The sequence below is a fragment of the Carassius carassius genome, chromosome 24 (genome assembly GCF_963082965.1).
Source record: "Carassius carassius chromosome 24, fCarCar2.1, whole genome shotgun sequence".
In the NCBI taxonomy this organism is placed as follows: domain Eukaryota; kingdom Metazoa; phylum Chordata; class Actinopteri; order Cypriniformes; family Cyprinidae; genus Carassius; species Carassius carassius.
Window position 1 is genome coordinate 17,208,695 of NC_081778.1, and position 27,664 is coordinate 17,236,358.

Consider the following 27,664-nt stretch of genomic DNA (forward strand, 5'->3'; position numbering starts at 1 on the left):
GATTTATTTTCTGTTACTCTTATTTTTATTAAGTATACCTGACTATGACCTTGTTAATATGTAACTGATTAACTTGTTAATATGACATATTTATATTTATATTTTTATTTTAAATTTAAGTTTCATCAAATTTTTCATCAAGTTTCTCAAAACCCGACTGTACAAACTTTATTTTTTTATTTTTTATTTTTTTATTTCAGTGTATTTTTATAAAACATTTTTTCAACAGAATGAACAATATAATAATTAAATTACATTGGCATAATATAAATTCTAAACATAATGTAACAGTAGGCCTATTCATGTTTCCATCCAGTTGTTTTTATGCATAAATTCAAAATGTGCATTAAAACATCTGGAAACACTGCAAATTCATAGCTGGAGGTGTAAAAGCTAAGGTATGGCTAAAACCTAAATATAACTAAGGTAAATGCGAGGTAGGAGCTGCCCATATGTTCCTCTGTGTCCAGAAATGCTCTCTCATAAACATCTGGATAAAACCAGACCACTGTTTGTCTTTCTGACCCTCACTCAGACATATTCTTTTGGTATAATATGACATAAACATTTTAATAAATGATGCAAGAGACAGAAATTCACAGAATAGCATGCACCGGAACAAAATAAATACTTCTTGTCACTGTAGCGGGACAAAAGTAACAACTGTTACTTTCGTCCCGACAGGAACTCCTGTCATTTAAACCTGATTTACATTTATACAAAAAAAACTTTGATAATGCAAACTTTAGGATGTGTTAAAGCACTAAATAACCTGTAGATTGATCATTACGGTGACACATGAAACAAAAAAACAACACAACTAATTAAAAAAATTACCGCTTCAATAATTTAGTTTTTGTACTCGAAAACAGTTTTACCGACCTAACTGCGGGAAATGATGAGGAAATCACGTGATATTTCTCAGCTCCATCAAGGATTGAATGCTGAATATACCGTCATAGCTGGGAATGCAAATGCAGTAATAGGCTCTGAGAAAATCGCCTGTACTCACACTACTTATACTACAAAAGGCATTGAACACTGCATAAGTAGGCAAAATGGGACAAAAATACAGACATTAGACCACTTCCATTCTGACTGCTCAGTAAAATACAGTCAGTCATTACTAAATGTTTTGCTATTGTGAATAGCTCACTGGATGTATTACATGACTGGTTACTAAATAAATAATACATGTTTTTAATGAATGAGTTTGAGTAGATAATATTTTATTATCTGAGAAAAAAGAACATGTGGAGAGTAACGTAAATCGTCTCTCTCCAAATCCTTGTGAGTTTCCTTTAGGTCTCTCTTTTTATTATTATTATTATTTACAAGTAATGTTATCTTTGTGGTTGACATTGCTGAAATTCGAGACTTTAACGTTTTGCTCTACAACATAAATGGCATACTCACAAATAAACCCCAATTTGAAAAAGAAAATCAGGAGTGTGAACATAGTCATCAGCAAGTTTCCTGTATCAGAATGTCACTAAATACGATGGTTCACTCTCACAAAAATGAAATAACCAAATCAGATTACTTAATTTAATGATCATACTTAAATGTCATTCAATCAGAAGCGATCTGTCCTCAAAGATAATACTGTCTTCACATGTAGAAATACCTTAAGGGGGTTTCGGATCATCTTTTAACGATTAACAAGATCTTACATGATATAGCCATGCACTTACCTGACGGTTCCAACAGATGAATGCCTTTTAAATCATCAGAAGTAAAGAACTAACACTGAAGCCCCAAAGGGAAATTCAAGATGAATGTTAAAAGAGAGAGTAACAATGTTTAACATGCTTATTTGGTTTAGCCATTTAAATTATGAAGTTACCTGAGGCTTCAAGCAATTCTACATAAAAAACAAGAGTCAGTTTGGAATTTGTTGTTGTTTTTGTTTTTGCAGTATAAATTCTACACAGTTCCAATCAAAAGAAGACAAGCAACAAAGTTCACAAATGCATTCCACAAATATACAAATCACCTGGAGAGCATAAACACTTGCAGACAACCATAAAGTATGACATCTTATGCAAAACAGCGCTCTTCTTTCTTGCAAAATTCAAAAATCATTCAGTAGTTAAGACATGTATTCTTAAGAAAACGTTTCCCCCCACAATATTCTACAAAATGGGTGTTCAAATATCTTGTAGGCAAATATTGACCAGAACTATAAATCACACGTGGCATTGACACAACATATGAGTACATTTTGCAAATTGAAATCAGTAAATGTAAAAAAATAGCATCAAAGATAAAAGTAAAAAATATTCCGAGGAATCTTAAACAGAGGCCTTTATAAACTGGCCATCATATATTTTCCAGTGTTTTAAATGTTCAGAGATATTTATGCTCATGTTCCATGTGTCTGCTGGACACTTAATACATACTGATTCATTAAAATAATCTCAACTACACACAAAGACTCAGTAAGTAAAAAATAATTTTATATCCAAACCAAGCCCTCTCCCACCCTCTATCCATCTCATTTCTCCTCTGTCCTCTCTTCCTCATCCAATTGTACTTAACCTGCTAACTGGAGAGTCTAGAATCACTGTTTTGTTGGTACTCAAAAATTTGAAGCAAATAACAAGGCTCTTAGCTTTGTTTAAAAGTAGGGCCTGGGAAAACAAATTACAGTGCTTTCCAACCACATAGTGATTCTAGAATGTTCCAGCTGTGCCACCTGAACAACAGTGTGCTTTTACTAAGATAACATATACAGTATAATATATATATATATATATATATATATATATATATATATATATATATATATATATACATATGAAAACACAGAAATGTGTAATGTCATATACAAGCTTAAAGAAATCATTTTTACACCCCACGTTCACTCATATTTTTGGTTTAAAAAAACAAACAAAATGAAAGCACCAATAATTAACAATATTGATATAAAAAAAAAATAATAATAATAATAAAAAAGATTATTAAAAATCTGACCCTTGTCCTCACCTTTTACCATGTGTTCTTGTTTATCGCCTTGCTCTCAGAATTTAAAGTGATAGTTCACCCAAAAATTATGTATTATGTTAAAATTATGTCAAAATGTAATTCTCAGTGTTTCTGTTTTACATTGAAAATCAGTGGGATCCAGTTTGGTTTTGGATCCATTATGTCCAAAAACCGTTCAAAATGTCTTCTTTTGTGTTCCACAGAAGAAAGTAAATTATTTAAGTTTTAAACGATAATGAGAATGAGTAAATTATGACAGAATTTGTTTTTGTGTGAATTATGACTTTAAAGTATAAAGTCTTGGGGTTTCACATAACTAACACAGAGCAAAAACTTTTTTATTTAAAAAGACTGAAGGTGTTTAATTTGATGTTTCTCTAAATATAAATAATGGAAAACATAGTGATATTAGTGCTAGAAAAAGTTAAACTGAATAGTATATTGTGACAGTATGTTCATTATGATTTCTGCCCAGTAAGAAGATAATTTCCAATTCTGCTCAGCACTTGAATTATCCAAAAGGAATAATGAAGTTGAGACTATATAAACTAGTGAATGCCTAATCCTGTTAAGAGGCATTTTAAAAGAAAGAGACGGATCTGTCCTGTCCCCTTACTAACGCATGTGTAATAATTACAGAGTTATAAAATTACAAATCTTTGAACGTGTTTGGGCTGTTGGATGGAATTCAGCGCAGTTCAGAGAAAATGAGATGCTTGAATTAGTTCTGTAACTCTTCCAAGAGTCTCAGACTTGAGCTAAACTGGTCAAAATATATTGTTTGAATGGGATTTTCACACACTCTCTTTCTTTTCTGTCACCACTGGCTTTTGGTTTTAGCTCAAAACATATAGGTGTTGGACATGTAGGCATAGTCTAAAATATCAGTTTTGTAGTCATAGTAGTAATATATAAGGCAAAAATATTCATATTTGACCATTTGAAGGCTGATATGAATGACAGCTTGATTATTTTTCCAGCGTTGAATGTACAGCTGAACAGTGTGTATAATGGCACATCCATATGCTCCAAGCAGATCGTGGCCAAAGCGTATAGTGATCAGTAGGGCTTACTAATCGGGATAATGGCACGTTTGCAGTTCACTATCTAAAGTATAAACAGAAAGTGCATTTTGTAATGCAAAAAGAGGCTGTACTGCACTATCTAACACCATGAACTAATGGACATAACCAGGGTGAAGCACAGAGTGAAGAACCAGTGCCGACAGTGACTTTTCTGCTTAGTTTTGGGTAGAAGAACACTGCATTAAGTCGTGCTCTATTTCACAGAGTTGCATTACAAAGATTGGCTTGATAACACAATCAGGACATAGTATGTACCCTTATCAAAAAATTGGCAGATTTACATTCATTGCCCCTCCCAAACAGAAAACCCACCCTTGACCTCATAGCCCCTCCCATAATCTTTCAAAAAAGAAAACTGTACAGCTAAAATGAATTCATCTTCTCTTTCCTCCATCTCCTCTCTTCTCCTCCATCAGAGCTCTCTTAATTCCACCGCCATCCTCTACATCCCTGGAGACGTCCCTTGTCTCTTTTCTTCTTCTTTTTAACACTGTGAAAGATTAAAGGTTGTTAATGAACGCATATTACTGGCCATCATTTAGCTGCTGAATGTAAAACAATATTTGAGATTAAAAGCTATTATATGTCTATTTAAGGATCACAGTGCAGGCCTCAAGAATTAATTAATTGTAATTATAAATCTTTACCAATCTTCTAAATTTTTATCATTTAGAGAAGGTTTTCTATCATTTAAAATACAATGAAATGTTGTATAATTAGTCTATTATTTAGTTTAGTATTATAAGTACAAGGTCAGAATAAGTACAGCATTTATTTTAACATAAATGTATCTGTAACACTGAATGACAATTTTATTGTGATTTTAAGGACATTTTTGTTGTACAATAAACAATTTTGGTACTGTGTTCTCTTGAATCAACACCAGTTCAGGACCACCATGCTTTTGATCACTCACCTGTTCTGTATTCGGATTGTTTTTGAACGGAACAGACTCTTCATTGCCTTTCTCACTGCTCTTCTCACCTTTAATGTCCCCAGATGCCCTGGAAGGAGGAAGTGATAGATAAAGAATATATAAAAAAATGAATCTATGGAAATGTGAACATGATGTGCAAATGTTGGTTATCGTGGTTCTTGCTACTCACCCATTGTTCTTGTCCTTTTCCCCACAGCTCAGCTTGCCATTCTTACTAAGGAAGAAGAGCAGAGCCACCAGGACGACAAGCAGCAGAACGCACACCACCACGGCAATCATGACCGCGCTCGAACCTCCCTGCTGTTTTTCCACTGAGAAGATCAAAGGAGAAGAGAGTCGGTGAGAAGTCAAAGGTTAATGGCGAGTGTAAAGATGTGATGAGTTTGGGTGGGACAGGAAGAGAAAGTGTAACTCAGCAGGGGAACGGGCGTGCTGAAGAGGGTGGAGAGGAAGTAAACCAAAACAATAAGCAATTGTTCTTTTGTCGACATTACTTGAGACCCAAGTTATCAGTGATAATTAAGGTCATAGTTTACGAAATTATATACAAACACACGCAATTTCACAGTTGTAAGCAAACATACAATTGCATTCATACTGTACACACACACAGTTTTATTCTCACGCAAAGACAGAAAAGCAGCAGGGGTTATACAGACCTGTTTTGAACACAGGGTTTCCTTTGAACAGCATTATGGTAAAGGGAAAAGTTGAGTTCGAATGAACAGTGCATAGGAAAAAACACTCTACTCACACAACGAGGCCCATCACCAAGATGAAGACAAACACACACACGCTGAAGTGACCGCACAAGCTAACCACTTGAAAGCACGCTCAAGGATGAAAGGAAAGAACGGCGGTATTAAGAGACTGAGACCCAGACACATAGAGGAAGGAAAGAGAGGGAAGTAAAATAGAACAGAATCCTTTATTGTTCCAAATGAGGGTAAAGTTAAAGGTGCAGCATCAACAAAAAAGAGGATGGACATCATTTAAAGATCATATACGTAATACAATATACAATATACACAGTGTTTGGTAACAGTACATAATATACAGTGTAAAGGGCTGGAGAGCTAGATCACAGAGTATATACAAGAAAGAGTCCTGAGAGGGAGAGGAGGAGCAGAGAGAGTCGGGTCAAGTGTCTACCTCGGTTAGCAGCATTGGAATCTGATGCTTTGTGTGGATCTGCACGGAGGAAATAAAAGATCAAGGTTTAGTGGACAGGTAACATTTTGAGTGCAAATCTGTGTCTGTGGAGATATGTTGAGTAAATCTGAGCAAATACACTATGTTCAGAAGTTTGGGGCAGGTAGATTTTAATTTATTTATTTTTAAGGAATTGAAGAGTATTTAATTGACTACAAAAACGTTCTATTTCAAATAAATGGCTGCTCTCTTTAAATTTCTATTCATAAAAAATCCTTTAAAAAGGTTTCCACAAAGATCGTAATGTTAACCATTTTTTCTGTTTCTTGAGCATTTCTGAAGGATCATGTGACACTGAAGACTGGAGAAATTTTATTATTTTATTTTTTTTAATCAAATACATGCAGCCTTGGTGAACATAAGAGATGTCTTCCAAAAACATTAAAATAAACATCCACAAGGTCTATGCACATCTGCACTGGTCATACTTTTTATGAATAGTATCAAGGTCCACAATCCACTGTGCACTTGACCATTAGTTTTCAGTGAATTAAAACTGGAAGCAATATCCATGATTTTTTTAATCTTCTCAACTAACTATTGTCAAAATTCTGACTTTTTTAAACAAATATATTTGGTTGCTACGAGCTGAATAAACCATGCAACGTAATGAGGTCATGTGACACTGTGCAGAAGCACTGTCTGATATAAATATCCCTGCTTTCTGTATATACCTATTTACATACAGTTCTGAAATATAAAAAATAGAAAGCAGTATACATCATATATGCTGGGGTGCTTTTTGTGCAAACCTTGCTGCTGATTTATATGTACCAAACTACAAAACTGCAAGTTAACCCAACGTTTTCTGTCTGATATTTACCCATCGTGGGGTTGCTAGTGGGATAACTTTAACCCAGTAATTTTTAGAGTGTTGTATTCCAATCCCAACATAGCCTTAGTCTATTAGAATAGGATGCACTAACCTGTTTTGATGGACACCTCGAAGGTCTTGTTGTCTCTTCCATGACTGTTGTATGCTTCACAAATCACACCATTCTTCAGAACCGCAGCCGAAGCCTCAAGAGTGACTGTGCTGATCACCTTATTCCCCACTACTGTCACTGACTACACACAGACAAACACACAGATAAATATCATTACAAAAATATGACAAATACAGTTTTCTGATGTAAAGATCAAGCTCAAACCTAATTTATTTGAAGCACATACACACACCTCTTTGCCAGAAGGTGTCCAGGTGAACTGTGGAGCAGGATGACCGAGAGCAGAGCATTTGAGAGTGACCATTCCTCCTTCCTTGTCAACAAAACCATTCACTGGAACATCAATCTCAGGTGCACCTTCAAAATGAAAGCATATGTTTTTTATTAGTGTCCCATCTTTGAGTTAATTTAACATCTGTCTTTTTCTGAGGATTCAGAAAATGGCTTTAAAATATAATATTCTTATGACCTCATATTCTTTCTTGGAAACCAGGAAAAGGTGTGAACTACAACCATGCATACTATAAATGACTTGAAGGCATATAGAACAAAACCAGGAAATCAGCTGTGGAATGAAAGCTTTGCCAATGGCACAGAAAAGATGAAAAACCTTGCCTAGTGTTACAGTATGTCTCATACTGCAGGGGGACACAGTTTTTAACAGCTAATGTTAGTTTTATTATGAGAATTAGTTCAACAGTAACTTCTCACATTGTCAGTGGCCTTGGAAATATATCTCCCTTTGGTATTTCAGCATGTTGCCTTCAACCAAATGGAACCACTCAAAGATGAATCACAACACTTGATTTGAAGCAACATGTCTATGACCATTTTGTTTCCTTTTGATGCAGTTTCTTATTAAAAAACGTCTCTACTGGCTTTCTTGATTCAATGCTACAACATCCCTACAACAATAGCTAGCTAAGCTACTGTAGCTCAGACTCACTACAACTCTTTACTCATTCAGAAAAGTTGAACATACATAAGCGGCTAAATTAAAGTCCAGGAGTTTATTTGCTTTTTTTTGTTTGTTTATTTTTTACATCCTGAGATTGGCGTGTATAAATTAAATATGCATGGCGGAAGCAAATTGTTATGGATCCTAATAAGCTGTAAATGTGAATGTTGACATTGCCATTTAGGTTGTAAGCATTTTGTTTATTGCCAAGAAACCAAACTCATTTAGCTGGTTTATGAGCAGACTAACATTTCCCATCATCCTCAATGGCAGCACGAGAATGATAAAACACGCAGATCAGCACCAATTACACACCTAATGTGCATTCTTTACTCTTCTTTATGATGCCTTAGTGCTAAAATGTTTCCAGACTTTCTAGGGAATTAAAAAAGAAATGAATATGAAAAAAAATGACCTGAACTCTTTTGAGTACACATCATATCATAATTATGATATGAAAGATGGTACTTTTGAGAAGAACATGAATGCATTTCCATGGCAACAGAGACTTCTTGATTATAGTGAATGGGGTCAGTATTTATTTATTTAAGAAATGTATACTTTTATTATAGTAGTGTAACAGTAGCATTTGACAATCTGAGAGCTCAGCCTAAGAGGTTTGTCTTTAAAAGTGTTTATTGTTGTTTCATATCACATTATTTTTATATGCAGATTTTTAATTGCATTTTTACTTAAAATTATGCTTGATTGGTTAATTTGAGCAAAAAAAATAAAATAAATAAATAAATAAATAAATATATATATATATTATGAACAAACTCGCTTCACTTTTGCCATTGAACTCCCACTTGTATCTAAACATAATATCAGCAAAAAAATAGCAGTTATAACAACAGACGTTGACAGTTTCTTGACAGCCCATAATTTAGTTCTGTCTCCTGATGGCATGCTGTCTTGATACTGATGACAGCTTGTATTGACACTTTGCACTGATAAACCACCATAAAACTTTGTGTGTGTCTATGCATGCACTTAGTACCTGTGACCACAAGGCTGACATTGGCTTGTTTTTGGAGACCTGGCACTGAAGGTACTGCTCCGACACATATATACACACCAGCCTTAGCCAGAGTCACTGACTCAAGAGTCAACACACCCGTCTTCGACAGCACCTCTGAGTCCTATGGTATACAGTGAGATCAAATGAGATGCTGAGTCGAATTAGATCTAGTACAACATTTTAGCCAAAAACAAGATGGACAGCCTTATAAAACTTAAAAGTATAGTTTACCCAATAATGAAAATTCTGTCATCATTTACTTACACTTGTGTCGTTCCAAACCTATTTTACTTTGGTTCACTTTAGAAACACAAATTTAGAAGATCCAGGTAACCAAAAAGTTGAAGATCTGAAAAGGTCAGGAAGTCATTGTAACAGTTTAATCCAATTCTTGTGAAGAGATATGATTGCCTTATATGATGAACAGATGTAATTTGGGCTTTTATTTATTTCTAAACAATGACTGACACACATACATTGGAGCATGTCACATATGGTAAAGAAAAAAACTCACACACAAATGTGTGTGATGGATCCACAAGAACCAGTGAGGTTTGTTTATGATGCACAAGACCCTAAATTTCATGTTCACCATATGTGACATGCTCTGTATGTGTTTATACGTGAACAGATGTCTAAATTAAATCTGTTCATCATATTAAATAATCATATCTCATCACAAGACTTTTGGATTCATTTTACAAAGACTTTATGGCCTTATTGGACATTGGTTACCTGGACTTTCAATATAGAGGGACAAAAATATTTCAAAGAAAGAAATGTTTCAATGCTCAACCTAAGTCCTTTGGGTTTGGATTGACAAGAAAAGTGAATAAATAATGGCAGAATATTCTAAATTAATTAATTAAAAAATTTATAAATAAATCTGAAAAATCTAAAGGCAGACAAAGAGTAGCACCATTAGAACTAAAAGAACATTATTCCGAAAGAAAAAAAACAACATCAGAGACAGAAACTTTGAAAAATTGGCTTGTTGAAATTGGTACATGCCTTTATCCACTGCAGGGTGTATTTATCAGAGGACTTTGTCTTACACTGAAACTCCACAGTATCTCCTTTTTTAGCAGCATGCAATGGGCCTTCTGGAGTCACTGCCATAGGGTCCAGATCTGACAGAGCAACAAAAGAATGAATATAGCTAAAAGGTGGTGGAAAAAATCTTTTAAACCTGAACTTAATGATATAATTTAAGACTTTGTCTGACAATAAATAGTGATCCTTGATGCTAAGCCCCACCCTAAAACATTAAAGATAAAGATAAGATAAAAAGTAATGTTACTATCTTAACATCATTTAAAGGGGTCATATGATGCGATTTAAATTTTTCCTATCTCTTTGGAGTGTTACAAGGTCTCCTTTTTTTTACTTTCTCTTTGGAGTGTTACTCCAACCTTGGACTGAATTCTTCACTCTAAAGTGGTGAAAGTAGGCCAGTTCACCTCTAACTCCATCTCCCTAAACGTAGGAGCCCCACAGGGGTGTGTCCTGAGTCTCCTGCTATACTCTCTCTACACACATGACTGCGTGTCTTCAGCAATCCTGAAAACGTTCAATTAAGGAGCCATAGAAACTGTGGTACGGGAATAGCTCCAGTCAAGACTGCAAAGTCATGCAGAGACCCCTTTAATTTATATACTGACAGAGGTCACTGTAGTGTTGGAAATAACTAAAGAGTTTACAGTACTGGAGTGAATGTGTTACAGAAACAGTTGTTTACTTGAACTGTCATTGCTTTCAAATGATACTCTTCTCTTTTTAGTTGATGATGAAAAGCAGTGGTGTTATTGTTAACTTAAACTAAAGCTATTAAAAATGGAAATGAAATTTTCGAAATGAAGCAAAAATAAAATAGAAATAGAAATACTAGATAAAAAAAATGTAAACTGAATTTAGAAATGTTACCTTGCCAACAAAGTGAAATAAAATAAGTATAAGTACTAAAATTATAAAACTAAAACTGAAATATCTTATAAATAATAAATAAATTAGCTAAACAGAAAAAAATAGAATTAAAATATATATAAAAAAGCTAATTTAAAATATTAATAAATACTATAATAGTATCTAAATAATGCACACAAAATAAAAAGATACTTACAGTGCACACTTAAGTTTAGAGTTTTGATAAGTACGACACCTTCCAAGGCATCAAAGTCCAGAGCTTCACACCTATAGGTTCCAGCATGCTCTCGAGTGATGTTCTTCATTTCTAACATTCCTTTCAATCCTCTCAGTGCTTTATCCTTATGAGTGAGTAAGCAAATATGTGAGTGAGAATAATATGGACAGACCAGCACCAGATTATTTGGTTGTGATTTGGCATAGAAGGTCTCTCACCTCTTTGTAAAAATCAAACTCTGGCTGAGGGTTTCCATCAGTCTCACACTTCATCAGCACATTATCCCCCTCTTTGATTGGCCCCTGATTCTTCAGTTGGAAGAACACATTTTCTGTTGAATCTAATGGGAGGAAAGCACAGTATGAGTAGTTTAAGGTAAGTGAGCGTACAGTTGACACATGCGGCAGGGGTTACAGTTTAATTGTGAGGTGTGCACGTCGGACTTACAGAGCAACGAGAGGTTGAATTTATCGGAGCTCTCCTGTTTGATCTGGTGGTTTGGCATTCTGTACTCCACCGTGCAGTGGAAGACTGATCTAGCGTCGGCTTTAACAGGCTGCATGAACAGTGTACTGGTCAAGGTGTACAGGCCTGAGGCTTCCTTCACCACACTAGGTATCATATAGGTTTCTAAGAAAGAGTGAGACATTAAAGAGAGAGAGATTAACATTACTGTAAGATGTCTAAAAGTCTGTGAGGACTTACTATGCTAAAAAAAATACATTATACAATATATGCATTTATTCTGAAAGGTATTTAATGAATTTGAATCACTTCAGTATTTAGGGGGCTTTCCAGGATTTTTTGATTAATAAAAAGAGCAGTGTTTATCCGAAACGTATATTAATGGTTACAATGTTAATATTTTACTGTCAATTTGTATCAATTTAATTCAAGTTTGCTAATAAATAAATATATATTTCTTATTGTAATAAATATGGGTATACATACTAAATCCCAAGTTTTTTGGTCTTTTCAGACTTTCAGTGGTCCCAGATTTTAAAGGCATAAAGCAATTTTAAATTCTGAGCACTGATTCTTCACTTACTATTCTTTTGGTTATTTACTTCAGGCAGAGGCATGGCATCTTTAAACCATATAATACGAGGCTGAGGGAAAGCGTTCCTGCTGATGCACCTGGCCACCTAAACAAACATACCACACAGAAATGTGACACGATGGATGTTGTTACAAGATTTCTGACAAACTTCTTTAATTGATTGTAACCTTACACAAAATAAATGTACATTTAAAGGCTTAACGCTGTCATAAACAGCTATAAACATATACGTGAGACTCACTTCAGAGGAGGTTTTAGTGTCATGACTGACAGTGATAGCCTGATCATTTCCTTTGATCACTGGCTTCTCCGGAGGAACTGTGATAGGCAAAGAGATGGTCATTAATAATTAAATCGAGCCAGAGATCTTTCCTAAAAATACTACATGCATACACCCACTACAATTGGCCATATAAACATGAACACATAGAGGGGGAAGTCACTGAAAGAATTATGACAGTGGATAACTGGCTCTTTTAAATCACTTGACCGCACCACACTGGATTTATACCTAGGATGCCTAGTTATAATTCTCCTCTTCATCATTTAATCATTATATTATGAATAACTCATGCCATGATCAATAGAAGTATACATAGAAAGTTCTATTAAATAAAATCCAGTTTATCAATTACCACCTGCTGTCTATAGGTGGTAATAGCGTAACGTTAAATGTGACAGGCAAACTGTACTGAATTGAGTCAATAAGGCACAATATAATGAGCCTTATTAGCATGCAAAGGTGTATTCACTCCATTTAACCATTTGAGCGGTATGGTCCCACATATGGGATTTTTATTTCCGTGCCCCTGGGAGTATGGTCTGACATATTGGATTTAGAAAGTTCAGTGACTTCGCATGACTTCCAAATTCCAGTTTTGTGCGTTGGCTGGCGCTGAGCCAGAGAGACGTGCACTGCTCTTGTCATATCATCACAACTATGCAGTGTTATTAAACTCATAATGCATATTTTGGGTTTCAGACATTCAAATACTAGTAAAACTAAAATTTTGAGTTAAAAATATACAAATATGTGTATTTAAGCAACAATAACATGTCATCATATGACCCCTTTAAATGTTTTTTCAGGCTAAAACCGAATGGCAGATTGTTAGATTGAATAACAATCAAGTTTTTGCACTAATATACTGAGTTTGCCGCTAAATTTGCAAATGGAAACCAGCTAAATATATGAAAAGCGAATATTAAGATACATTAACACTGATACTACTAATTCTCTCTTTTCAAATCGAGCTGCAATCTCTCCCCTACCCACCAATTCACATGCAAGGTCACTGTATCACTGCCCCCAGCTGTCATCTGGTACAAAAATAAACTGAATCATTTTTAATAGCATTAGCAGTCATGCCATTCTCCCTAGAGCGCTTAAGTTTCTCAGTCTCTCTTTCTTTCAGTCACCAAAGCATCTCTCTCATGTCTTAATCTATCTCAAAATATGTTTAAAAGACACTTTAAAAGCATCAGGGAACGTGTTTGCATCGAGATGGATGTCTCTTTCTCTCTCTATATAAGGACATGTCCCTTTGGTGTAGCCATTAGCCATGAAGCAGGCAGCAGCATTTGTCTCCAGAGAGGATTGTTTTCCAGTTCCATTGCTCTCATTCATAATTATTACAGCCATTACTGCCTCTCTCACTCCATGCAGTCTGGGATGGAAAATAAAAAAGCCGTTTTGCGGTTTTCTCTGGTCTGTATACACATGCTCACTATCCCACGGAGCCTACGCCCTCCTACGCTCCTACGTTGTTTAGTTTTTCATAAAGTGTCCCCACCAGTGACCCCATCATGAACAGCTGGGGGTGGGTCTCTGAAGAATTGATGAATTGCTTAGGAGGGGCTGAAAGTTCCATACCATCTAATGCATGCCAATCAGAGACATGAAAAATAATAAAATAAGGTTACATTTTATTTTAAGTTGTCCTTGTTACAGTGTACAATTATACATATAAGTGCTGAGTAATATCAATTGACAACATGTACTTACTATATGGTTAGGGTTAGGGTTTAGCTTAAGGTTACATGCAGGTAATTATGGATAAATAATTGTTATTATAATAGTATAAATTGTGATAATTTAAATACACCATGTATTGCACTGTAATATGTAATATGCATACAGTGTTATACCACTTTTTAGAGTAAACTCAAGGTTCACTCTATGAAATGAGTGCCATTTCCATACTGGAATCGGTGATTTTTATTTTTTATTTTTTTACTGGAAAACAAAACTAAATACTAACAAAGTTTTTACTGTCAATTTTACAGTTGTCGGCAAATTCCCAGTTACTTTTCCCATAAAACCACCTCAAAAATATAAATATAAAAATAAAAATATACAAATAAGCTCTGATCTCAGGCCAGTGTTTATTAGTGCACTGCTTAATCCATATAGAGCTCTTTGGCTCTCATAACCATTAAAATGACATCCATCAAACATGACAAGTGCAATCACTCTATTAATCAATAGTGTCAAATGCAATATGTACAGCCATTATTGACTCCGAGCGAACTCATAAACAACACCCAAGACTAATGAATAGGGATGAAAGTGGCTGGCCATATGTCCGATTTAGATTATGGTATAGACAAAATGGAGGGAAGAATTATTATATGTATTAATTGCCAGTCAGACTTACAGAAAACCTTGACCTGGGTCTTATTTTCAGAGACCCCTGGAGGTCCTGCAGTCACTTGGCAAAAGTAGGCTCTGTCATCTTCCACTGTGACAGGGGAGATGGTGAGGGACGAGTCACTTCCCATGGTTAAGCGACCTTTCATTCCTGTGACATCTTCAATGCCAGAACCTTCGGAAGACTTGTAAGCAATTTGCTTTCTTGCACCTGAATCCTCCTGAGGATGACGGAAACATATCCATCAATGTTGTACAGATTTTTACATGAAGAAATGCAAAACAAGAAAAAAAAAAATCAAATGAAAAAAGAGGTATATTCTCATAATATTAAGTCCTTCATGTGCTTACAATCAGCCAGAGGACCACAATTGAAGAGTCTGGTGCAGAGGTGGTGTAGCTGCAAGGCAGTTTGACGGTTTCTCCTTTAATCACTTCCACCTCTGGGGTCACCTTGACCATGACTGAAGCCAGACATACTGTAAAGAAAAGGGACAAGAGACAAAAAATGACATATTTGATAGCAATGATGGCTATTTTACTGAACATTTGGACTTGGTTTTGGCTGGAATGATCGAGAGCTGGATAAGCGGCTGGACGGCGAGACGGCTCTTCACTGCAGCTGCCTCAGAGTCACATGATCCATGACACAGCCATTGTGTTCCCACTGCCTCCAAACATGAAGCCCAGCTGCACAGAACCAGGTGCAAGAAACCCTTTGCTCTAATTAAATCAGGTAATAGGAGTGTGTTGGCGATACATTTCATAATTCAATATGTATCCAATGATTTTGAAGGCAATACAAAATTAAGAAACATCATGAAAATGTAATAGAGTTACATCCAGTTTCAATAAAATAAAAAAAAATAACATTTCTGCAATATACGGCAGTTAAAAATACTTTAATCTACAAATAGTCTATAAATGGGGAGTTCGTGGCCTAGTGGTTAGAGAGTTTGACTCCTAACCCTAGGGTTGTGGGTTCGAATATCGGGCTGGCAAAAACACGACTGAGGTGCCCCATCGAATCCCCCAACTGCTCCCCAGGTGCCGCAGCATAAATGGCTGCCCACTGCTCCAGGTGTGTGTCCACAGTGTGCATGTGTGTGTGTGTGTGCACTTTCAAATCACTTCCCATCTCAGACTACATTTTGGTGTGTAGAATGAAACCCAGATTAAGAGTCTTTTTGTGTGTGTGTGTGTGTGTGTGTGTGTGCGTGTGTGTGTGTGTGTGTAATGTGAGCATGCAGTTTCCTTGTTTAGAAAGATCACAGGAGTAGTGTGGCATCCAGACAGACAACACTTCTTCTAGGATCCTCCTTCTTCCATAGATGCCTCTAGGCTGATAGACAACACACATAAACACACCCGCTAACAGATTCTCATGACTCCCACTAAACCCAAGCAAACAGCTCATGACTACTGTCATGTGTTATACAGTACTAGCTGTCTGAGGGGTTAAAACCAGTTCTTAAGAAACAATGTATAAAAAATAGGCAACTTTCGCCTTAAAACCAAATAAAAACAAGACAGGGACCAGAACACACCAGTCAGATACAGCATTAGTACTCAGCAAGAATGAATTGAGCTAATATTGACAGCAAACATCTTAAAGATGATTTGTGTCTATACACTACAACCCGTGTTATGGAGTTTTGTGTGTGTGTGTGGGTGTGACATTCCTTCGGTGATTCACAGAGAATGCTTCCGAGACCTCAGTATGTAATAGTGGGGTCAAAGGTCAGTATGTGTTGAAATTTACAGAGCACAACTCTGTAGTCTATACAACAGTCAAAAACAGCACTCCTTTTCATTTCCTTCCTCCTACATCGCCATCACTTTTTATATAGCCCTATCTGAAATTGGCAGCCTCAGCAATTCATGCAGTTGTGACGTATTGCATAATAGACTGTTTTGTATTATCCACTGTGATTGAAGAGTGACCCAAGTGTGACTGCAGAGGCCATCATTTGGGACAGAACCTTTCTCTTTGGCCCTATGCCTTTTAATGAAGATAAAGTGTTGGTAAGTTTTTCAATGTTAAAATAAACATTTGACATTTTTACATTTACTCAGTTTACATGATAATTTTCCATTTGGGGGTTTTATTTACATTGATTCTATTTAATAAATCAGTGTGAAATGTAATACATTTAATCAGGGCCGCTGCTGGCCAAATGGGTGCCCTAAGCAGGATTGTTTTGTTGTGCTCCCCTTCCTCAAATATGATGATGGAAAAAAAAACACCTACTATAGCGGTGAAAACAGAACTTTAATCAAATAAAAAAGTAAATTAATAAATTGTATTATTTACATTTTTTTTTTTTAAGAAATTATAAAGGCTGTGTCATCTATAGCAAAAAGGTGGCCAAAAAGTTTAACCAAAAATTTAAGATTAAGTGAATATTTGAATTAAATGTTTGGTCAGTAGCCTAAACAAGGATTTGAATGTCCTGTAAGTGTAACAGCAGTGATTACATGGCATTTGGCTCCCTTTGCAGGCATTTGTAATAACATGTACATAAATTGTTTATTTTGTATTTGCCTACATTATGTATTTTAACAGTGTTATTATTAACCAATCATCATTGCCTCATTGTTTTTTATATAATGCATTTTAAGTCATTTTAAAGGCTATTGATGGCTTAGGTCTGTTTTTATAGCAACAACAACAAAAACATATTACAGTATATGGTTAATTTGCAGTAACTATGGCTACAAGGATGATGATTTGTGGTGTTATTGTTAAAACCATGGGTAATTTTCATAAGGGAACCTGAAAAAAAAAAAAAATTCCCAGGAATGTGCCTGAAAGTGATAAACGGGCCTCATTTTTACCTAAATGATTTATAATTTATTTTAATATATATTGAAAATGTATAAGGTGTGCATTGTAGCTGACACCTACATGAACACATTACAATTGTTTTATGACTGCAAGTCTTTCTCCTCAAATGCTATTGAGCTTCAAATTGCGTTTGAGCCCATGTGAAAAAGTAGCATAATTTACATATGATTTACAGTTTATTTTAATAAATATTAAACATTATATTCAATTGTGCATTATAGCTGACACTTAGATGAACAATTACAGTTGTTTTATGACTGTAAGTCATTCTCCTCAAATGCTACTGACGTTAGAAAAGTGTATACCAATATCACATGTAACTTTAGAGACGGTCCCTAAATTTGATACTCTCGAATGTCCCACATCAAGCCAACTTTATGCCTGTAATTTATTTTATTTTTTTGGATGGGAGAATGGCGCATGTTTAGAGAGCGGTGGTACTGCATTTAATTATCTTTTTAATTGGTTGACTGGTTCGTAGCTGTAAGATACTGTATATGCCATTTTTATTGTATTTTATGCTCCTAAAAATGTATCACTTTAGGAAATGTGCTTTGGAAACCTGTTAAAACAATCTTTATTTTTGCAGTTCTGTCTGGTGCCTCTAAAGGTATACAAATTACATATTGAAATCCATTATTTTCTGATAAGGCACTATGAATGTCCACATGACATGGAATGTCCAGATGACATCACCTCTGAGCAAGTCTCATGGGTCACAGCTATCCATTAGAAATCACAGTTGATTTAATAAGAAATACAATATTACCAGAGTTATTTTGCTATTACTGAGACCCTATTATTATTATTATAAATTTGCTTTTATTTTTATGTTTTAAATGTATATTTAGTTTTAACATTTTAAAGTTGTATTTTTTTATTTTAAAAACGTATCTTTTTTGTTCATCAGAAGACAGCCATATGGAATTGGAAAAACATGAAGATGAGTAATTGATGAAAAAAAAAATATTTAGGGGAGTTATCTCTTTAATACAATCTGTTTAAAACTCCCACCCCAGTTCCACCTCTCTTTTTTTGTTTTCACTACTATTGTCTTATCAATACTACTGGTCCACTCATCTTTTCAGCAAAGGGGAGCAGTTGGACAGAGAGAGGGGCAATTAAGGGGCAATTAGTGCCTCCTGTGTTCAATCTCCAGCTCAGCAGGACCTGGATGGGTGCGGTCAAGGGCATCTGCGGGTGGATGCGAGTGATAGTGAGTGGTAATTGGATTTAAAAAGAGAAAAAGAGAGCATGCGTGATGAACGGCGAAAGAAGCAGATGGATTGGAGATGTTCTGACTGTGACAGATCGACAGACACTCACACTGAGAGGAGACCGTACACACACACACACACACACATTCAGTATTTATGAAATGCATCAGCTTGCCACACTGCATTCTGAAAACATAAGGCAGTTTTCAGACAGATGGATCATTTTAGTACCAGCAATTACATGCAAGAGAGTTACGTAGAGAACTGTGCCATATTTTTTTCCACAACAAAACCCAAGTCTCTCGTTATACATCACTTCCTGTCCTCATTTGTGTGTTCCAGAAAAGACTGTCAGTCTGTATATTAGTGGTCGTTATTCTTCAGTGACACTTTCCACAGTTTACATCATTGCATACCTCATAGGTGTCGACAAGTGAACCTCATTTGAGTAAGTCGCTGAATCATACATTCAAACGACTCTTTCAAAACCACTGATTCATTCAGGAACAAAAGAAGTGACTGAGTGCATCAGTGAATAATTCAGTAACCTGATTCATTATTATTTAAATTCAGCATGAATTAAAAATGTGCAATTCTTATTTGGTTAATGGAATGTTGCAATGTTTATTATAAATATTTTATCCACGCACATCTTCATCATCATCATCATTATTAATATTATATACATGCCCTAATCCCTAATCCCTAATCAAAAACATGAACATTTACTTGTGATGAATTTTGTATTTTTTATTATTATTTTTTTTTATGGTGGTTGTCAGTATATGTTAAAAATATTTGGTAATGTACAAAACTGATTTTAGTAGTACAGTACCTTTTTGATTGTTTGTTTTATAAATAACTATTTTAAACTTGAAAATTTACAGTTTGTTCCACAGATGTTTACATTTTTACTGTATCTTTACAGAATTATTCTTGCAATCACCGATGCCCTTTTTTTTCCTTTTGTTTTGCAGTGTATTACCTTTAAAGTAAAGGCTATTTACGCCAAATAGTGATATATACCATTTGCACCAAGTGTACAAAAGCAAGAAAGGATCTTGTTTATACAAAGAGCAAATAGTAATAGATGCTATTTACACAAAGCATTAATTTAAACATTTAGAACTATGGGTAAATTGTGGATAAAGTAATAGTGGGCAGAGTCAGTGCCATTTTAATCTAACAATGTACCCTGCCCTCTATTTTATAGCATGCTTTCATTAATTTTCTGGCTGGTGCTATACGTATATACAGAGGGACTGATGTATAATACTGATGAATGGTGTGTATACAGTAAGCGGACATACTGTACACTCACCCACACAAACAAACACACACAAGGTCTCTCAGGTGGTAAGGTCATTCCCTCAAGGCCAACAGCTTTAAAAGTAAACTCAATTTTCATTGGTGCATCATCAGACCATTCTCTGAATGCTCAAACAACAGGAGCAATGGTTATTGCATGTGCCCCAATTGCTGCTTATAAGGGCAAGGTATGTTTGGGTCTGGCTTGCAATTGCTGCTTTGCAAAATCCTAGTCTCCCTTCATTTCAATAGGTAAAAAAGAAAGAAAGAAAGAAAGAAAGAAAGAAAGAAAGAAAGAAAGAAAACCCAAACTATATCACTCCTTAAAGCTGGAAAAACTGAAAACTATGAATTAATAATGGATGAGTTTAGTAGCGTGTTAGGATACTGCACACAGAGGTTGTGAACTATGAGAGAGAGTAGTGTGTCCCATGAGAGTGCATTTGAGATGGTGTGTGTTAGAAACAAAACCAAAGGAACGCTGTGACTGATCTTAATGATAGTACAAAAAAGTAATATAAACAGAAACATCGCTGCCCACAAACTGCAGTATAAATGAAAGATAAGCTAATAATCTCTCTTAGCACTGCTCTTAGCACTGAAGTGTCTTCACTCTGATACAGTATTTCTGTATCTGCTCGGCCACTTTCAGTGTACTGCTATTCCCAAAACGAATCTCCACCTTTTATGCCTTTCATTTTATTTTGACAAATGTTATTATTGTCAGTCCTCAAAATAACCTGCCTGTGCAGAGGAGACTGAATGGATGGACTTTTCTGTCTACCTGTTTGTGACAGTAGGTCAACACAGCTGAGCAGTTTCATTAAATCCAGAGTTTCTGTACAAAAACGGCCTCTGCTTCTGTCATTTACACAACCGGAGAACACAAACTAAATGTGCTTAAATTTCTGCTTTAAAATTCTCTAATAAGATCTGGTTTGACTTTCAACTTCATTAATAATTGCTCATAAAAGCAGATGTACACTTTTACATATATATTTTTAATTATCATAAGTAAATTAAATTTTTTTTTTTTATATATATATATATATACCTCAATTATGGCTTCTGGATACTAACCCAAGCAGACAGATGCTTATAAATGAATGAAATACAGAAATATAATCAGGCACAAACTATGCATGAATATTCCTGAGAAAACCCCCCAATGCATGTACTCAAACAGAAAAGTGTTAACTTTGCTGATTTTTTTTATGGAGTGCTGTAATTTTCAGTGATGATGTTGTGCTGAACATTATTACTATGGCACAACGGCAGAAGGACTGCCGGAAGGATACAATAGTGAGTGGGAAGGAAGTGGAAATATCAGCAGCTGAATGACATTCACTACTGCGGATGCTGACAGCTGATGTCAAGACTTACCATTCCAGTATTTTGAGTTATTTAATGTATTCATATCAATTAGAAGAATTTAACACATAAGTCATTTAGACCACTTTTCGGTAATGTTGTTACTTTTTAAAAATAGTTTTCGTTAACTGATATGAAGCTAAAATGTAATGAAATACATATAAATATTGGATGAAAACTTAAACCTAAATCAAAATTAAAAATGTTGCTTTGACAACTAACTGAAATATTTATTAATTATTAAGTAATCATTATTAATTTTTTTTATTAATGATGATTATTAATTATTATTAATAAAAACCTAACAGTACATGAATAATCCTAAAATAAAACATAGATAAATAAATAAATAAATAAATAAATAAATAAATAATAAAGTTAATTTTTTTCATTTTTGAGCTTGACATTTTAATTATATGGAAAAGTAGCTAGTACTTTCTTCAACATTTTAAGAGTATCCTGTGGATTTAGAATAACAATGGTGATGTATTCTTTTTTTACCATAAAAATGTAAAATTAAAACAAAACCAATTGATATAATCATATTCAGCATGCAGACTAAAGACTCGCAGGACTTCAAGAAAAATATGTAGTATAAAGCAACTTCAGAAATGCAGGAATTGGGTGGGCAATTCAGAACTTCCTTCCTGACATCTTTAAATAAGCTGCCAAAAACAGATTGATTAAACAGGATTGAGATAAAGAAGGGCTTCTGTGAGTGTGTGTGTGTGTGTTTAATGGATGTGGAAGAGTGGAGAGTGGCATGATGGGTCCATGTATGGCCTGACATCAGTCATCACTCCTGTGATGAGACAAGAACAGGTGCAAGAGCACTAACAGCAGCTGCTGGCTCTCTCAAGCCCTCAGTCACAAGGCAAAGAGAAGAGATCAGGGAAGCAGAAAAAGACAGACATACACATAAAGAATAAGAAATGATACTGAGGTTGAGTAATAATATGACATAAAGGTAGCAGATAATTGCTAAAAGCAAAAAGACACTATAGAAAACTGAAAAGTCAACTTTGTTTAGCCTACCAATACCAATAGGTTTAATTGTAGCTTAGAAATACTAACAAAAACAATAAAGTATTTTCCATTTCCCCTATAGTCATCTATTAGACCAGCAAACTAAGACCATAGAGCCTTTTGCACTGCTTTTGTTCCAGAACTAAATGTACAGTACTAAAGTAATGGGACGATTTTGCACAAACTATTTCCCCGATATCGTTTAAAGGGTTAAATTCGCACAGACAGTGTTTACTAAGTAAGCCGGTCGACAGCGACGTCATTGGTGCGTGGCGTTCAACAACAAAAACAAAGAAGAACAACATTAACAGCAGGAGGATGAAGGACGCTGTGATCAGAGCTGTGTTTTTGTTGTGTCTCGCGGGTTTCACAATAATGGACATGGAATGTCAACGTATAGCTACGTAAAGCGAAAGAACGGAAAGGTGGACTTAGAATCTCCAACGACAACTGGCAGTGCTACATTTGCTACAAGTGCCTGCACTTCAGCGTCCGTTCGTCTATCACTGTTCTCCATACTTGCGAAAGTGGGTAGTTCCACAATTAGTTCTGGTACTATGAAAAGGTACCCACGGTGCGAAAGGCGCTCATGTGAACTTCAGTTACCCTCCTCAGGCCTTCAGAGCATCGTGTGCATCTCCATACACTTCCTGAAGTTTGTGAGCCAGTCACAAACAACAAATCCAGACATTATACAACCAAGGAAGAGGAACTTTCTGATTTTCAAGCTTCTGTTCTGAGATCAATATTCTTTACTTTAATCCAGTTCGAGTCTTGGGCAGGCAGGAATTGTAGGTGGGTGGAGTGAATGTACAGCGCTCTCTCCACCCTCAATTTCACAAGTGAGTTGCCCTTGAGTCCCCCAACACCAAACTCGTCCCTGGTTGCCGCAACATAAATGACTGCCCATTGCTCCAAGTGTGTATTCACTGCTGTGTGTGTGCACTTTGGATGGGTTAAATGCAGAGCACGAATTCCGAGTATGGTTCATCATACTTGGCCATATGTCACGTCACTTTCACTTTCACTTACTCAATTTATTATTCCGGTTTGAGTCAAGTACATGGATAGAAAGAGGTTACAGCTGTTCTTGGTTACACCACACACTTTCACTGACATAAAACTGAGGTTTAGCATGAGCATTTAGGTTTAACTAAATGAGGTTTACAGTCTGTCTGTGTAAGTGTGGTCAGATTCTTCTGCTAAACCATTGGGACATCAAAAGATCGTGAGAATTTATCTTTTGGCTCCTACCGCACACTACATTTCTCTACGATGCTTCACATCATTAACTAGCCTTACACGCTCCTCTGCACTCTGGTAAACAAATCTCCTCCCATTCCTCTTTCTCGCCTTTGCTTGTTTAAAATTGCTGTGAATTGGTGTTTGCCACACATTTTACTTATTTTAACTGACATATTTCTGAGGTGAATTCAGTAGTTCAGTGCTAATTTAAAAATAAATTCTGTTTTTGTGAAGTCATCTGAATGGTGTACGCCTACATAAGACTGTACAGTACTGATAATAGTTTAGATAAGAGTTTATATTATATAGAGAGTGGGTCAGCATCCACAATGTATTTTGTCATTTTGAAACAGCATGACCTGCAGTGTTTTGCTTAACAACAGAGAGGATCCTTACTCTTACTGGCTGCTGTCTCTGTAGATATGCTGATAAAAACTGATGGAAGGGCAAACATTAAACAGAACACACTTATTATTGTGCTTCACCAGAAGGACAATGGGAGAATCAGTACACAAAGAGCCAAAGAAGCAGGAAAATCCTGAAGCCAGAACACAGAAAGCCACACAAAGACAAATAAATGAGCATAAACATCAGTACAGCATACACAAGGTGGAAAGATTTGATAACAGAGAAATTCGGAGTAATGATACCCATTTTGAAGCCCCAAGTCTGCCAATTTTCAGCAATCAGGGTTTGACAAATTTACCCCCCAAAGATTTGCATAGTTTATGACGGGCACAGACTTCAGTTTTTTAGCTTCAGACTATGATTTCGTTTAGTCCATCAAACATTGTTTGATACTTAGAATCATTGTAAACACATTGTTTTTAGAACACTTTGTTTTCATCTGTCATGTGTCTCCTGGCAACAAGTGTTGATTAAAAGACAAACTTCTGGAACACCTGATAAATTGTGCATAATAAAAGCAAGAATGTTACTTTAGGAAAGTAAAAGCATGATTTATTATTGATTTAAGTCAGTATTTTCCATATCCTTTCTCTCTCTGTGATATATTATCTGATAAGCTCTAGTTTTCCTATAATGAGGTAAAGAGTCTCAGTCTCTTGATCTCTGAGGATAAACAGTGTGAAGTAGGCTACAAGGTCAGTTCACGCTCAGTCTTTTGTTCTACAGTCATTCCACCCCACTACAATGGTCGTCCTGACAACAGTCAGTCTGAGGGCCAGTGCCGACTACTACATGACATGAACGAGAGAAGACAATTTGAAAACTACTTTTACACAAATAACAAGGCACAGTGTGAGGACCGCATTATGTTGATCTATACAGTGAATTAATAAAATATGAGAGCTTCTTAAACATGTGCTTCATCACCCTAAACTAAATCTATATACAGGATTTATTAAAAGCTATCCAATACTCTGTTCTGCATCTATAATTTACAGTCTGGTTAGTTTTGTCTAAGAAGGATATGCCACAAATCTTGAATGAATGATTCAGACAAAATATATTATCTTCAGCCTACACAGTTGACGTTTTATTCTGTTTTACTTAGTTTTCAAGTAAATTCAAATGCCTCTAAGAGGAAAATATCCCACTTTATCTTAGATATGTGAGCTTGCAGTACAAAACTAAATATAGAAGCATATCTGTTTGCCAAAATGACACAAATTCTGTCAATATATATGACGTATGTCATATAAATCCGATCATAGTTCGTTATGTGGTCAACAAGAAGGGTTGGAGCGCAATCTTAGGGCCCATCTCAAAAGTTTCAAATGAGTTGTTTTGGGAAACTTGATTTGAAATCGCCTCACATGACACTGACAAAATTGAAGAGATGGGATTCTTATTAGGGCATGTAAGCAAAGAAGTAGGGATGAAAGAAAATGCTGACGGACGACTCTCACTCTCCCGATCACCTCAAGGGCCCCTAGGCTGAGCAATTACAGCCCTGTATTACTAACTCCAGTTCCCAGAGCAGAGCCGAACGTGAGAATGAAATTTGGGGAAGGAAATGGGGTATTCTTTGGGGGTTGGGTGGTTACATTTGAGCGGAGAGTACAAAAAGCCCAAAGATGGATGGATGCAATATAAAATATAAGGGGGGTGGGGTATAAAAAGAAAGAGAGATGTCTAAATGGAGGGAGTCTAAACGCTCCAGCTGAGTGCTTGTCTGCACTCCCCCCATTTCTTTCAGCAAAAATTGAGCATCTAAAGCAGCAGCCAGATATATGCATTGTTTGGTAGAGCAATCAGTTGGGCTAGATGGCAGTTCATGGTGGAACAGCTAGTAATGGACATCTAAAATGAAGTGAATTAAATAGGAGGGCTCTGGGAGAGAAAGAGATGGAATATAAACTGAAAATCGAAGCAGGCTCCAAAAAAAACTAATAACCCGACTGACAGCAGCGAGGTGGGAGTGGATGAAGGATTTGTGTGGGGGTGTATTAGCACTGACAGTAACTGTACAAGAGCCGCTACACTGCTGGTGTATTTTAATGCTACAGCTGTCCCATCCACAATACAGACTCTTCCATACCACTGAAACTCATTATTGAGATAGAAGGATAAGGAAAAAAGGGGGAGAGAGAGAGAGAGAGAGAGAGAGAGAGAGAGAGAGCTGAGTCAGAAGATATATCGTAGGGCTATGTGAGAGAGACATTATGGCTCAAGTTAATCTAACTAAAAGGGTTAGGACAGCCAGCGCTGACCCCCCCCCCCCCCCCCCCCCCCCCCACACACTTTCTTTCAATCCCTCTATCCATCCAGAGCCAGTTTTCCACTCCATCTCTCTCTCTCTCTCTCTCTCTCTCTCTCTGTCCCAGCATTCCCTCTATGCAGCATGATTTTCTCTGAGGGATGATAGTAAGTTGCATTTATAAATATTTAGCAGACACAGTGGTGTGCTAAGGGTATAGATAACCAGAAGGAAAAGGGGTTATCCTGGGGTTAAATGAGACCAAATCAACAGAGCTTTGTTCCGACAGGAAATATGTTCTTGAGCAATGAAAACAAATAACACTGCAAAAATGTCCACTGAGGTTCCAGATATTTATGGCAAGTATCTCTCATTGAATTATCAACATTGTATATTGTTGTTTCTCCTGAAATCCTTTCATAGGGCAAAAAAATGAATATTTTTTTCTTTATTATTAAATTAAAATTACTTATCATTAACAATGCTTGACCTCCTTTAAATTTACAAATTTGGTGAAACATTTGAGATATTAAAAATGTCAATCTAGTTGTTCTTCTTTCCTTGCAGGTCATTATGAACTTATCACTTCTAACGAAGTTCTTTCAACCAGGCCACACACAAAAACATGTCCCCTCCTCCAGCCCTCTGCTGCCCATGTCAGCTTTAATTCTAGTCTCCTGACTTTACTTAACACTTCTCCTTTTGTCTGCTTCTTCTCTCCTTAAGCTCCACATTTCTCACACTCAGGTGCTTTATTAACTGGACAATGGTGCGGGTGACTTTTGGATGGGCTATTGGGGGACTGGTGGGGTGGCTGGTAAAAGAACCCCCCCCCCCCTTAAAATAATCACATTTTGTTGCTTTACAGACTGAAATTAAGAGGGATACAGTTTTGTTTTATCCAGCTGTATTTACTCAGTGCACCTTATAACATCCAAGTGAAATGTGTAACATTAACATGTCAGAAAAGAATTTAAAAAGTCACTGAG

The 27,664-nt window shown here is 35.9% G+C and overlaps 1 protein-coding gene across 1 annotated transcript in view; it reads right to left on the minus strand.

The window, feature by feature from the left end:
* Positions 1-4,461: 4,461 nt before the first annotated feature.
* LOC132103007 (basal cell adhesion molecule-like) overlaps positions 4,462-27,664 on the minus strand; it is a 47,487-nt gene continuing 24,284 nt past the window's right edge. Inside the window, exons 2-16 of the mRNA XM_059507789.1 lie at positions 15,350-15,477; positions 15,006-15,219; positions 12,579-12,666; positions 12,337-12,425; positions 11,736-11,918; positions 11,507-11,628; positions 11,268-11,412; positions 10,160-10,278; positions 9,128-9,269; positions 7,402-7,526; positions 7,149-7,290; positions 6,163-6,201; positions 5,180-5,321; positions 4,990-5,077; positions 4,462-4,563 (exon numbers count right to left, since the gene is read on the minus strand). Of these exons, the coding sequence (XP_059363772.1) occupies positions 4,558-4,563; positions 4,990-5,077; positions 5,180-5,321; positions 6,163-6,201; positions 7,149-7,290; positions 7,402-7,526; positions 9,128-9,269; positions 10,160-10,278; positions 11,268-11,412; positions 11,507-11,628; positions 11,736-11,918; positions 12,337-12,425; positions 12,579-12,666; positions 15,006-15,219; positions 15,350-15,477 (1,772 nt within the window). The 3' untranslated portion in view covers positions 4,462-4,557. The remainder of the gene's footprint in view (positions 4,564-4,989; positions 5,078-5,179; positions 5,322-6,162; positions 6,202-7,148; positions 7,291-7,401; positions 7,527-9,127; positions 9,270-10,159; positions 10,279-11,267; positions 11,413-11,506; positions 11,629-11,735; positions 11,919-12,336; positions 12,426-12,578; positions 12,667-15,005; positions 15,220-15,349; positions 15,478-27,664) is intronic.